General features: G+C 43.3%; 1 protein-coding gene across 1 annotated transcript; it reads right to left on the reverse strand.

The window, feature by feature from the left end:
• Positions 1–13034: 13034 nt before the first annotated feature.
• Positions 13035–14120, reverse strand: neurod1 (neuronal differentiation 1). The gene has a single exon (XM_070874806.1). It carries the CDS (start codon positions 14097–14099, stop codon positions 13035–13037), a length of 1065 nt encoding a protein of 354 aa, XP_070730907.1. The 5' UTR covers positions 14100–14120.
• Between the last annotated feature and the right edge of the window lie 474 nt (positions 14121–14594).

Here is a 14594-nt window from a genome sequence, read left to right on the forward strand (position 1 = left end):
GACCATGTGTGTGGCTCAACACCTGCATGTGCATACATGTACAGAAAGAATGAACAAAATAAATATCGGATTAATTACATCACTGTTTAGGTTTTGCAGTAGTGGAACAAGTACATTGTTCAGGTAAGGTACATACGTGGTATCATAGTCTTGCCCCTGGGATGTGAGGGTGCAGGTGGGTAAGTTCGCTAGTTCCAGAGTAACCGGACTGTGTCCAGGTTGTCTGATGTCGGCGCTGCGCCCCCTGCCAGCTGGGTGGGCTCGGATGGCTCACCTGGCTGAGTCTTGGGGTCTTTGCCTTTGCCTAGTGGTGGGCAGAGCCACAGGAGTGTGTGGTCTTCCTGTCCTCCTTTGAGGGCTGTGGTGTCTCCCTGCTGCCCTTCAGAGATAGTGGGAGCCTGGAGGGTGCTAGACTCTTGCTCCCGGTCTTGGCCCTGGTGGCCAGAGTGGTAGAGCCGATCGTGGCAGTGTACTGGTAGTGATGCCTTTGCTGTCTGCTGATCGCTGGCCCTGCAGCTGATATGCTCCCTGTGTGTGTGGCCACACTCCCTGGGGCATCACATTGGTCCCGGAGGGGCAGGCTACAGGATTGGGTAGCCCACTGGACCTGGGTGCTTCTGACGGGAGGTTGCCCTTGATTTTGTCAGCGTACATGTAGAACCCGGCATCGCACATCTTTGCTTCATTCACAGTCATAATACATTGGTGCCGACCGCAATCGCCCAACTTAACCTGGTTAGTTATATTTACATACTTGCATTTGTCAATTACATCGTTTACATGTGTATCACCGACATCGCTATATAAAGAGTGGAACTGTCCCTTTAATTGTGATAGGTTGCTGGTCGCCTTTAAGAGGGCCTTGCAATCTTTACCCTAATCCGGATCGCTGCTCAGCATCACGTGTTGCTCCCTCAACGCTGCCCCTCATGATCTGCCGCCACCATCTTTACTTCAGGCGCTTCACCTCGTGGTGCGGGCGCCATCTTCTTTCTCTCCACGAGGCAGGCTGCGGTGATCCTTTTCTCCCCAGGTTCTGTCATGGAAGCAGGGAAGTTGCCTTCTGTGCCGATTTTCTTCCTCCGGAGTCCTGCCACTGGAGCCTGGAAGGTGAGGTCGGGTCGTTTGGGCTGGATCATCTCACCGTTGGGTTGAGCGGTCTGTGTCATCTCCACGCAGTCGAGTTAAGCGGCTGGTTTCTCGGGTGTTGTGCTGGATCCAAATTTGGGCCGAGTAGGACATCAATCACCGGAGGCTGGAGGTTTTCCCAGCTCCAACGGATTTGTTTCATCTATCTTCTTCCTAGCAGCATTGGACCATCACCAGCAATAATCCACAAAGGTAACTTGCGTCGCCATGGGACACCTGGCCATCCACGCTGCCAACGACTAATATGGTGTCGTTTGTGTAGGTGAGTAGCTTCACTTGGATTGGGATCATTTTAGGTTGTTCGATTGGATTGTCCCAGAGTTTCTCAAAGGCCGCCTGATTCATCAGATTGGCTCGTACCTGTGTCCACCTCCATCGTGACTGGAACACCATTGATTTCAACTTCCATTTTGAACGGAGAGTTCTCGGTGGTGCAGGTAAACACTCCGTACACCTCATCGTGGGGCTGAGCTGCCTCATGGACTCTCTTTTCATCGTCGCTGGAGTCCAGGTGATTGGCCAACGCTTCATCGACTCGGTGAGTACAATTTCTCTTGCACATTTGCTGGAGGTAGCCCTTCGTGTTACAGCCTTTGCAAATATAGTCTTTGTAGCAGCACTGGTGGGCCCTGTGATTTCCTCCACAATGCCAGCATGGGGCTGGCCGATTGGCCCCATGTGGCGGACTCGGGGTTCTGTTCTCTCTACCCTGAGAGAGACTGTGTTCAGCAGCCTTGCCTCTAAAATGCACCAGTCGGTTCACAGTACTTGCCGGGTTAGAGTCCCGAGGGTGAGTCATCTGTTTGGAATTGCAGGCCGAGACTATGAATGCCTGGCTCACGTTAATTGCCCTCTGTAGGGTGACCGTGGTGTCCGCAGAGAGCAGGCTGTGGAGAAGGCCTTCGTGGCTGATTCCAATAACGAAGATGTCCCGCAGCACTTCGGTGAGGTGGTTGCCAAAATCACACGGTGCAGCCAATTGTCTGAGATCGGCAGCATATTTTGAGATTTCTTGGCCTTCGGGCTGCCGGTGAGTGTAGAACCGGTGTCTGGCTGTGAGGATGCTTTCTTTAAGCTTGAGGTGTTCCTGTATCATCGTTACGAGCTCCGCATATGTTTTGGGCATTGTCTTCTCTGGGGCTAGCAAGTCCCCGATGAGGCCATAGATGGTGGGCCCACAACTGCTGAGCAGGATGGCTCTGCGCTTATCAGCCAGCGAGGTCTGTGTGTCTCCCGCCAGGTCGTTCACAATGAAAAACTGTTTGAGCCTTTCCACAAAGGCCTCCTAATCTCCCCCATCGGCGAATTGTTGAAAAGTGCCAAGGTTAGCCATTTTTCGCATGGAAATTCGTAATCTCATCGCCAGTTATTGTGTCTGTAAGCACTCTAGTAATGACTCCATGAGGCAAGGTATTGTACTTGAACTGTGGTGATCTTAGTCCATTTATTACAGCTCCTGAGTGAGGGTACAGTATGGTGAGCTCCCTTTTATACCTGGTTACCTGTCATGTACAGGTGATCCCTCGGTCTCCACCAGTTGCACCCTCTGGTGGTACAAGCATAGTGTATACAGTGTGAAGGTACATCCAGTTGTCTTATGTAACCGCACATTGAGTGTACAGGGTGTATACTTATATTATACATACACAACAGAACTGATGGTCCACCTCAGGAGAGAGAGAAAGAGGAGGGCGAGGGGCTAGACGCTGACCTAGGGCCAGACAATCAGGCTGATTATGCCACCCCTCCAGACCGCAGGAAAGGGCCTGTGGTGGCTACATAGCTGCAAGACTCTTACATCAGGAGCTCATAAATGAGCGATTTGCCTGAAAGAACATTGCTGTAATTGACAAAGCAGATACACTGCTGTGTATGCGCAGCTCAGACATCAATGGTGCCCATCATCTTGGTGCCAGTTAAAGTTTAAGTTGATTCAAGTTAAGTTTTATTTAACCCTTTCATATTAAGGAATCACCAGTGTGTAACGGTCCAGATATCTGAGACAATATGCAACAAGGTTATGTTGAATAAAAACATTTTATATGACCATTGGTCTGAAATGATAAGTAACACAGTCAAAAACACCCCACCCAAACCCCACTTTTTCGACCATTGACATCAATCAAATGAAGAACATATCCAGCAACACAGAATATAAATGCAAAACAGGAGGGTGGCCCCCTCACACCATATATTACAACAAATTGCATACACCAAGATGGAGATATAACACAGCCATCACCTGCGGACATGCACCTCACTTTCCGTCCTCCCCTCCCCTTCTTCTCCACACCTCTACCACTTCCCCTCCTCACTCCCACTGCCTGGCTGAAGAGCTCCTCAGGCGGTGCCTCATTTGGGGGGGATGAAGGCAGAGGCGGTGATTGCACGGGTATGGGAGCGGGGGGTGCCGAGGTGGGAACATTCTCAGATCCATAAGCTGGATCTTGCTCCTGCCTCTCATGTGTTGTTGGCACTGGTGGTGCGGAACCTAGGGGTGGAGTGCCGCGCTCCGGGACCACTGAGAGGCCTGTGCCAGCAGTGTTCCTGGCTTTCGCCTCCAGGGCCTTCGCCATCCACAGAACGTACTCAGTCATGGTGCCGGAGATGGTGGCCAGCTGTCGGGATATACCCCCCAATGCATCGAGGATCTGGTCACAAATGTCTACAGTTCTCCTGGACAACCTAACCATCTCTCCGCTCTCATCTGGCGCTCGTGGACCAGACCTGCTGCGTCCACGAAACCTCAGCGGAGTCAGCGCCATCCTGGGGACAAATGGGATGCCTGTGGTGAGGTGCTTGGGCCCAGTACCTTCAGAGTTGAGGTGGGAATGACTGGAGGAGCACTAGATGGCCTTGGGGTGGAATGCCTTCTAGTGCCTGGCGATGCAGGTTCCTCAAAGTTGGTGCTCTCATCCATAGAGAACAGACCCAGCGGATTGTTGGGGGAGAATCGGAGCTCCTCAGCAGCAGATGTAGGATCATCCGGCGAGTTCGGCCCCGCACCCCCCCCACCTTCTGGCCTCCGTGGTCTTGCCTGGGACTGCGCTGCTGGCTGAGCTGCACAACACAAATGAGGTTATTAGAGGAGAAAGGGGTGCTAGGGTCACAAGGTGAGTCCAGCGTTACACACAGCATATGCACGACAAAAGCACCACTGCTATCAAAATCATCACTGACATCACATTTCATGACCATCAACACATTGTGCATTGCAATAATTTTCATTCGGCCAGCATTATTTATAAGACAATTTAAAAACCCATCTATCATATTTTTTTTCCGGATATGAGTGGGTGTGGCATCAATTGACCTTACATCATGCAATGGTGTGTATTTTACTCACGTGGCATCACTTCAGGGTCTGCAGCTGCTTGCCTGGCTGTCCGGGTATGCTTTCCCATGAGTGTGAGCACCCGCTCCTCCATATCAGTGACGTCGCTGATAACTGGTGGCCCCCCCACCCGTTCGCCTCTGCATGGACTTCATCATCGATAGCTTCTTCTGTAAAAGGTAACAGGACGACATGGCATGAGACATTGAGTGATATCATTGTTAGTTACTGTCACAGAGGCTGATACAACACATAACCGGCAGATGTAATCATGATTATTATGATAATTATCATTTTTTACCTAAAGACATACACCATGAATGCAGGCTTTGAGTACAACATTCCGGTAAAAGTTAAAGACCTCATATCTGATTATAGTCACTCATGACTCTTACAAATCAAATTGTATAAATATATAAGTACATGTAAATAAATGTAGTACTTACTCTTGCGGATCCAACAAGGTCGTTCCATCGCTTGCAGCATTGGTTGCCCTCACGCACCTCGTTGGTCACCAACGAGACCACCTCTGCTATCTCGGCCCATATCTTCTGGTAGGCCTTTGGGGTGGGCTTCCCACACAGTTCCTGGGTCAAATCAACCAAGCGTAACTCGATCTCCTGCAGGAGGGAGGTATTTGCCTCGTCCGAGAACCTCCTCGCTCTTTTGCGCCCTCCAATGTGCTCCTCTCCCAGCTCACTGCTCTCACCAGCATCAGTCTCACAGCGTGCTATGTCGCCTCCTCCTCTCCCTCCATTATAGGCACCAAATTTGGGCAAATATCTGGCTGGTAATTTTTTTTTCCAAATTTGCTAAAGAGCTCTAAACTCTCCCTCCTTTCTCCCAAAGCAGCCACACCACACCCAGACATGCCTTCACTGCCTCTCAGCTCCCTCTCTCTCTGTCTCCCCTTATGTGCATGTCATGATGACCCTTGACCTCCTGAATCGTGGGAATCGAGTGTTGCCATGCCGTTGCTAAGGATGCGACACTTTATGGCAAAAGGTCAGAGAAATTTAATGCTAACGCCCATTTCATATCGCTCACAGTAATACCCAATTTTTAAAAATGAAGACGAGGGACTTTGAGGATGGGCGACAAACCAGCGATCTGAAAACCCATTTTTACTGCCCACGCTGGAAATAGTGCCCATTTTTGGGCGATCTGCACAAAAGTGTAAAATCTAGCCCCAAGACACTGTGAACCCTAATGAAACAAAAAGATTTTAGAAACAACCTTGGGGGAAAAAACTGACAAAGCCATGAATTCAACTAAAGGAATACTGACAAAGAGAGATGGATCAAAAGCAAAATACACGGATGCTGGAAATCTGAAATATAAACAGAAAATGCTGGAAACACTCAGCAAGTCAGACAGCATATGTGGAGAGAGAAAAACAGAGTTAACATTTCAGGTTGATGAATAGGGGTGGATCACTTATTAATGGTTGAGTTGAGCTGAGTCCCATTGTTGAAACTGTGATAATTAGAACCTGGTGGAATTTTAACCCCCCAAAATGGGGGGGGTCATGTCAAATGTTAACATTTTAAAAATTCTTAAACCCGACTCAATTCCAGGTTTAATGGAGGTGGGACAAGGGACGGGCAGCCAACCTGCTCCCAGGAGGTGAGTTGGCAATTTTAATATTTTAATGAGGCTTACAGCCTCTGATTTAACCTGTCTTGCAGCTGAAGGGAGGTGAGGACAGCTTTAAGGAGAAGGTAAGTGCCCTTACAGCGCAGCTTGTGGGCCAGAAGGGCTTTGAGCTCTTGATCCCCCCCAAGCTCCCTCCATCTGACCCCATCCATGCAAAGACCCCCAGAATCGCAGATTGGACACCCCCAGGATTTGGGATCAGACTCTTCCCAGGGTCGAGGATCAGATCCCCTGCAGGATCAGACCTCCACCGGGGTCAGGAATTGGATACCCCGGGATCCCAGTAGTTAATGCAGGCTCCCTACCTGCTCCTGCAGCCTGCTCTGCAGTCCTCCCCGCCCGACTGCAAGCCAAGCCTGTCAATCAGGCTAACTTCTAGGTGGGGAACCTGCCAAGGAGAAAAGTCACATGCTATGGAGTTAAAACTTCACAGCACGTGGGGAAACCCGTCCTGCTCAGATACCTCAAGTGCACTCCCATTTAGCATATAATCCACATCAAGCTTTTCTTTGTCAAATTTCAGAACCTTATATTTTCCTGTAATAAATTTTACCTGCCATTTTTCCTCCCACTGATCGAGCTTGTCAAGATCATTTTGAATTTCTATGCATTGATGTTCATCATTTGCCACTGCTCCCAAATTTGTATTGTCTATGACTTTGAACAGAATTCTTTCTTCCAAATCATGCATCAGGCCCCAACATTTAATCTTGTGGCAATCACTGGTAACTAACTGGCTGCCAATCAGATACCTACCCATGCAAATGTTTGGTTGGTAGAAAACAATCATTTTATTACATTCCCATCTATCCCATGGTCTTGGACTTTATGTAGTACCCTATCATGTTAGGGATTAAATTAGTGCCATTAATCCCTTTTCTAAACCTTTACGGATAGCTGGTCTGCACCAAGTTAAAATAGTTTGGAGAGAGACCATCAGCTAAATAACAAAGAAAGCTTCACTTCCGATTAAACCACTGCTACTGTGACAATCTCTGTTTATTAATGTGTAACAAATGTACTTATCAAATTATTTGTAATAAAATTAGCATTTTATATATATATATATATATATATAAGGAAAAGGAAAACTTCTCCATGTTTCTGCCTCCTCTGTTCTCCCTTTTCCTAAACCTTTATGGATAGCTGGTCTATACTGGGTTAATATTAGTTAAGTAACGTCCTACTACAGTAACAGATTTAGAGATAGTACACAACACAAAGCTATTTCTTTTAGGTCTCATCTGGTTTTGACAGTAGAATGAAAATTTGCTAATGACAGTCACACCTACTAATAAAGTTGCAATGTGTGAAAGAATTACACTCAAGACCTGCTGTACAGCAATTTGGAAGAAGGTGCCTGTCAATTGAACCAATGTCACACCCTCTAAGGGTAAAAGCCTTGTGTGTTGTGTCTTTGATTGATGAGCACAATTTGTATTTAGGTATTTGGCATGCACCAACAGGAAAAAGGTGCAGGTTTTTAAGCATTCGAAATATTGTAGTACAGTACTGGCATTAAAACGAAAATGTTGGTAAATGAAGCATGTTCCATAAGTCTAAATAAATAAGAATCACAATGTTGCACTACAGGTTAAAATTATAAAAGACCTTCTTGATCCTATCATGAGTCCTACACCCACTAAATATCTGTGAATATAATTTATCTTTTAAAATGACTTGGTATTTAAATATTGAGCCACTGTCAATAACCTTCTTCAATCTTTACTTTTGATCGATAGATTTCTTTCTACAAAAATTTGTTCTGTATTCAGAATGTGTTCTGTTTTCAGTGATTTAATTTGATTTTGATTACATATAAAATATATGGTATGCAGTAAGTGAAGTCAATAGCAGCACAATGCCAAAAGAATCAGATTGTTTGAAAAGGTTTGATTTGGTTTGAAGATGTTTTCCAAATAGTCATTAAACATTTAAGCGAATAAATCTGCAGAATATGTTCCTGACATTGGCACTGGTTCTGTGGTATTTCTCTGATCAGATGGAAAGACTGTGTGTTATGCATAGTGCATTCATGCATAAACAATATCATTTTCATAAATTAAAACCTCCCCTGCAGAAGCAACATCTGTGCCTGCCTGGGTTTGAATAAAAGATGGTGGCATGTGAGTTGCCCCTCAACTGACTGAAAGAATCCTTATGCTTTGAAATCTAGGCATAACCAAGGGTCATTTATCCAATTATATGCCAGGGCTTCTTAAAATCAGCTTTTATATTATGCTAGCGGTTTGTATTGTTCTTTGTGAAAACGCTGAAATAGTACAAATATATTAAATTCTGTTTTGATACCTATCATTTCTATGTTTACTTATAGTGTTTTGTGTAATTAATAAATTATTTTGAATTGTTTCTGCCCTGGCTATGTTTAAAGCCTGTTTTTACTAATTACTCTTTATACGTAACACTTCAGTTTAGATAGCTTTAAAAAGTATGCTAATACTAATTGTGGCTAACTCCTGTCTTTGTTCGCTTATGCTTAGGTGATGGTGAGTCTGCCAATAGACACAAGGGAATAGAAATGGAACAGGTCCAACTGCAGCTGAATGAATTTGCGTTGCTACAATGCATGTTCCCGGCTAGCAATGAACTGTTTGTCTCTGATGTGATGGTGCTTGCATCAGTTTGTAAATAGGGAAGCTGATATTTTCCCTAGAAACTTGAATTTTACAGTAAAGCTTGCTCTAAAGGGGGAAAGTGTGTTAAATACTAACTTACCTCTATGTATGAACTGTTCCTATCTTTTAAGTTTCCCAACCAATTCACCAGTTGAGTCTGTTAGGCATAGGAAGCTTACTCGAGATAAGCATTAAGAACTAAATAAAATGCTTTAATAAAATATGACCATGCTTGTTAAAGATGAACTCTGTATAGAGAATATATTGTAGTGGTTGCAGGAACATATCCTTAAATACACCATAATAGACACAGATGCTTATAATGAGAACAGAAAGACCGCTGAGGGGCAAGAAAGTGAGAATGCTGCCAAGTACATATTCTCTAGACACCTAATTCAGAGCCATGACATATATGGCAAAGACAAATGGTGAAACATTTTGGACTGGACAAGAGAGTTGGCCCTCATTGGATTATGCCTTCCAGGAAAACTAGATTGCATCTGGATGGAAGGTCAGAAACAAGACTGAAAAATTCTGGTCTTAGATAATAGAGACATTTTAAAATTTGGACACAAAAAAGTCCTGAGAAAACAGAAGCAGGTACAGCAGTTCAGAGCAGCCATTTAGCTAATGTGTTTACAGCGCATTAAATATCCTTTCACCTAATCAACTTCATTATTTACCAGAAGTCATACATTACAAGTTAAGCCTAGGGTATAGTAATGAGATGTTTTTCAAATTTATCTTTTGGGCACTCTTAATTTTTCCTATTTACTTTTTCATACAAACCCTAAAGATTAAATTTCAAGGGTGCTATCACTAACATTATCTTTTTTTAAAGGAATGAGATCCATACTTGCATATTACAATACCTCCAACTGATCGGTAAAAATGACAGAGGGACACTCTACTACTACTACTAGTCAGTCCCTCATGACGAGGATGACGCTCGTCACATCAAAAAAAGATGGGCTCACAAGTGTTACAATGAGTTACATCTTAAGGGGTGGAAGATGCCGGTGCATGGAATTTTTAAACGTGTGGTGACCATTGCACACCAGCCAACACATGGGCTTGACAGAGTTAGGTCTTGGTCCAGTGGCGAGGATTGACAAAGACGACTGGAGACCAAGCTCTGTTGTGCCTCCCCTGGGCCCTGACCCCACTGCTGTTAAATGCTGTGCCGCTCCTGGGCCACGGCTCTGCTACTGTTAAATGCTGCACTGCTCCTGGGTCACAGCTCCGCTGCTGTTAAATGCTGCGCTGCCCCTCGCTATGCTTGACCTCCGCCCCCGCTGGGCTCGAATGCCACTCCCCGCTGGGCTCGAACACCTCCCTCGCTGGGCATCTAACATTGCCCCTCGCTGGGCTCGAAAGCTGCCCCCTCGCTGGGCTCAGCCTCCGCATCAGATGGGCCCAGATCTCAACTCCTCGCTGGGCTCGACCTCCGCACCTGCTGGGCTCGGTTCTCAGCCTCTCACTGGGCTCGACCTCCGCACCTGCTTGGCTTGGCTCGGCTCTCAGCTCCCTGCTGGGCTTACCTCCACATCTGCTGGGCTCGGCTCCCTTAGAGTGACATGCTAAACCTTACCAGGCTCACTGTTTCCTCTATAGCAGCACTGTGAATATGATATTCCATTTGTTTTTTTTAAACAAAAAGCTCAGACATTAATGTTGAGATTCCAATACCTTCCTTTGTTGTTATTTGTTGAAATAAGCACAACCTGTGAACTCAGAAATTTACAGAGAAATAGGCAAGTTGTTCATAGTTCTTGACCTAAATTTTTATTGTTTTGAACAAAATATGATAAAGTTCTTCTTTAGTTAGGACTGCTACTCCATTTAAAAAAAGAGAATTTTCAGTGTCTAAATTTGCATATACTTTGAACTGGTTCTTGGAAAGCACTATGGGAAGGAAGGCTTTTGCAAGACACTGGCTTGCTGTAAGTTTTTCCAACCACATTTTTGAAATAGTCTGGTACCTTAAAAGGTTATTCTTTTTATACATAATGTAGAGTTAATTGTCCAAAACCACTTACTGATTTAGCAGTGTTAACTGTTTAAAATAAACTATATTCTATAATCTAAACTATTTTAAGAGAAAAACGTTAAACAGAAATTCAAGTTGTCCACAAATCCTCCGCAATATTAGAAATGGGAGAAGTTGAAAACTTAGCTTCTTGCAGAATAAACTTCAAAACTCTAATTGTTGCCCTTCCACCATGAGATTTATTTACCTTCTCTGCATTTTAAAAGTTTAGCTACTAAAAATGTTTTTGCCATTGCTTTGGAATAAGTAGATAAATCAAAATTAGAGAACTTATTTTAAATGATTTGGATGAATTGTATTGTATGCATGCACCAGTTTAAATTGGTTTATACTGTTATTTTGAACTCAATTATTTTATGTTTACAGGAGACTGCACTGGTGCAAAATTTCTATTTCACACTGCAAGGACTTTTCAGTAGCTAGCATAAACAATCGACAATTATTATGTTTAAAAAAACTTGAGGAAATTAACTTTGATCCTCACAGCTGGTGGTGGAGAAAACATCATGGATAAGGGCAAATGTTATCAATTCCTAGTGATTTATGACTGTCAGCATATCCTTTTTTAGTGTGTTAGGACAAAGTTCTCAAAGGAACAAGTCATAACTATTGATGCACTTTTCAAAGAAAGGAGGCAATTGGAATACTATGGGCAGTATATGTATGATAAAATATTCCTAAGCAAAGGAGTAATTCAGTCTTTTATATCATAAAAGTCTAAGAAGTTAAAATGTTTTGTTATTGTAAGACCTGATCTACAGGATGAAAATGAATCAGACCATGGAAGTAAATGTTTGTTGTAATCAGCTTTTATTCTACAAATAATAAATTTTGCACCTTTCATGAGCTATCAAAATAAAACAATAATCCCATAGGAATTACATACACTAAGAAAAATCACATTTAATGAAAATGCAACATTTGACAAAGATGAGATTACTATTTCAATAAAAGACTGGGTGACTGTGATCTCAATTCCCAATGCATTGTGGCATTACATCAAAAATACAGGAATACAAACAAAATTACAGTACCAATTTATTTCAGTTGAACCAGCATTACACTTTAAACAGCACTTCTGGACTGCATTGTACATGCAATATCTATTGTTCTAATTACGGAATAAATGTGAGATTTTTAGCTACTGCACTAATTAACTAATATATAGCCCAACATTAATAAGCCTGATTATAGCTGTAGCTTTTAACTCTCAGATATGATAAGATGCCGTGTATGTGTGCGCGTGTGTATATCTACGTGTGTATTATGTGAAGTCAATTAGTTGATGCATGGAACAATTCCTTCGCTGGTTTTAGAGTCAAATTAACCTTGCTGTTCTGATAATGTTTGATGGAAATGGTTTAAATGAATGAAATACAGTGCAAATGATTTGTGATAGTCAAGCAACCATTTTAAGAACTGAAAATTGGTATTTGATAACATTATATACTCATTTGTGCAACTACTATATCCTTTTGATATCATCTACGAAAGGTATGTTTTTTTTTAAATTTTGTTTGCGATTTGCATCCTGTTAGTTTCATAGGTAAGATTCTAATGACAGGAAAAGACTGAAGGGGGAAAACAATTGGTCAGGATTGTGCAACCTTGCATGATTCTATAGGTAGGAAGTGCTAAGGCAACAGAATATTATTCTAAGCACTTTTCTGCTGGTTAAAAATTAAATTACTTTTGTATAAATTATAGATAATCCAACTTCGATATAAAAAGTGATGGAGCTGCATGGTTAAAATAGGAAATCGACCTTATAAAAATTCATTAAAAATTCTGTACAAAATCACAACAAAATAATTCAGCATGGGAAAGATAACAGTAGTAAAATGTTGGTTGAAAAATATATTTTTAAATTGGCCCATTATTAGTTTAAAAATTGCATAGATTCCTAATTATTGCTTGTGATTTTGTCATGTGGATCAGTAATTACCATTATCTGAATAGGCGCTACATCGACTTTCATTTGTAGCCCACAAAAAGCGCTAGTAGAATATTGTAAAGAAGATGAACAGGAAGTCTTTTCATTCCCATTTCTCCTAAAGGCAGTAACAATAATAAATACACGTACTAATTTAAGCGTGAAACATTTGCACTCCGCAGCAAGTGATACCAGTGTGCTGCCGTGTGGAAACAAGCTATTCAAGAAGTACATTTAATTCGTTTCGTTTACAATACATTGTTGCTGGCTTCCATGTTAATCGTGGAAGATAGCATTAAGCTGGGCACTCATCACTCGCTCGTGGTGCGAGTGGGCGTCGTATGGCATAATGTTGTCTATAGGGATTTCACACCGAGGGGTAGTAGTAGAAAACATGGAGCTGTGTCCTTGGGGTCCGGCCAGCGTGGCTGCAGGGTAATGCATGGTGAAGGTATAGTTCTTGTCAAACTCTTGAGAAGGCTCGTGTTTGAAAGAGAAATTCCCATTGATGCTTAAAGGTGGGCTTAACGGCCCGTCGAAGGATGGGCTAGTGCATTCGGTGAGAGTGCTTTCAAAAAAAGGTTCCAGTGCCCCTGCATAACTGTGCGGCTTGACGTGAAAGATGTGGGAACTGTCCATAGTCCCGTAGGGCGGACTCGGAAGACCAGGGGACTGGTACGTGTATGGGTGGACGGAGAAGGAAGCACTGGCCGTTTGCATATGTGGCATGTCCTGATTCTGCTCTGGAAGGAAAGTTCGAGGGTTTAACTGAAGGCAGCCAGCTACTAGATTAGTGGTGGGCTGCGATAAGCCTTTGCAGAGCGTCTGCACGAATGACACGAGATCTGGGCTCTTTCCAGAACGCAGAATCTCCGATAAAGCCCAGATATAGTTCTTAGCCAGTCTGAGAGTCTCGATCTTGGAGAGTTTTTGGGTTTTCGAATAACAGGGCACTACTTTCCGCAGACTATCCAGTGCTGCGTTCAGCCCGTGCATGCGGTTCCTCTCTCTGGTGTTAGCTTTCATTCTCCTCATTTTAAACCTTTCCTGCCTAGCTTTAGTCATTTTCTTTTTCTTGGGCCCCCGCCGTTTAGGTTTTTGATCTTCATCCTCGTCCACTTCATCCTCCTCATCATCATCGTCATCTTCATCATCGTCATCTTCATCCTCTCCCATTTTATCAAGTTCCTCCCCGTCTTCCTTGAACGAGAGACTCATGGCTTCGTTTTCATCGTCTTTTTTGTCGGCTTCATGCTCATCCTGGGAACTGAGACAGTCATCCGTCCAGCTGGGATTGCTCTGTGTTTCTGGCATCATGTTTTCTGTGTACGATTTTGTCATCGTCAAGATCCTAAATAAATAAAGCACACAAAAAAATGTACATTCTTCAGCAGAATTAAAACTTTAGACCATCAAGTACAGCGGTAGGATTTTATGCAGTTTGTAAATTCGGCATTATCTTCTAAAATTCAACTAAGTTGTAAAGTTATTTTTCTCTCTAAAATAAAGCCGTAGAGAATTTGTCGCATGCATTACAATTCTAAAAGTAAAACGGGCGGCGTAAACATGAAATGTCAGAGTGGCACAAATGTACATAAATATGAAACAACAATAAATTTTACAAATCCCTGGGTGTTGTGTATAGTTTTATTAAGGATAACACAAACTTCAAATGCACTTCATACATGAAACAGGACGTGTAAAAGACACTGCCGGGTCGCTCCAACATCTGTCCTTGTCTCGTTGATAAATTGCATGTCCCACAGAATGTCAATACGGAAAATACGAAGGAACTCAAAAAAAATCACGAATTCATATAAACAGGAATGGACTGTA

Source organism: Pristiophorus japonicus, chromosome 3 (assembly GCF_044704955.1).
Source record: "Pristiophorus japonicus isolate sPriJap1 chromosome 3, sPriJap1.hap1, whole genome shotgun sequence".
NCBI classification, from domain to species: Eukaryota; Metazoa; Chordata; class Chondrichthyes; family Pristiophoridae; genus Pristiophorus; species Pristiophorus japonicus.

Excerpts from the sequence above, each read along its gene's own strand:
- neurod1 (XM_070874806.1), bottom strand. The coding sequence starts at position 14,099 with ATGACAAAATCGTACACAGAAAACATGATGCCAGAAACACAGAGCAAT.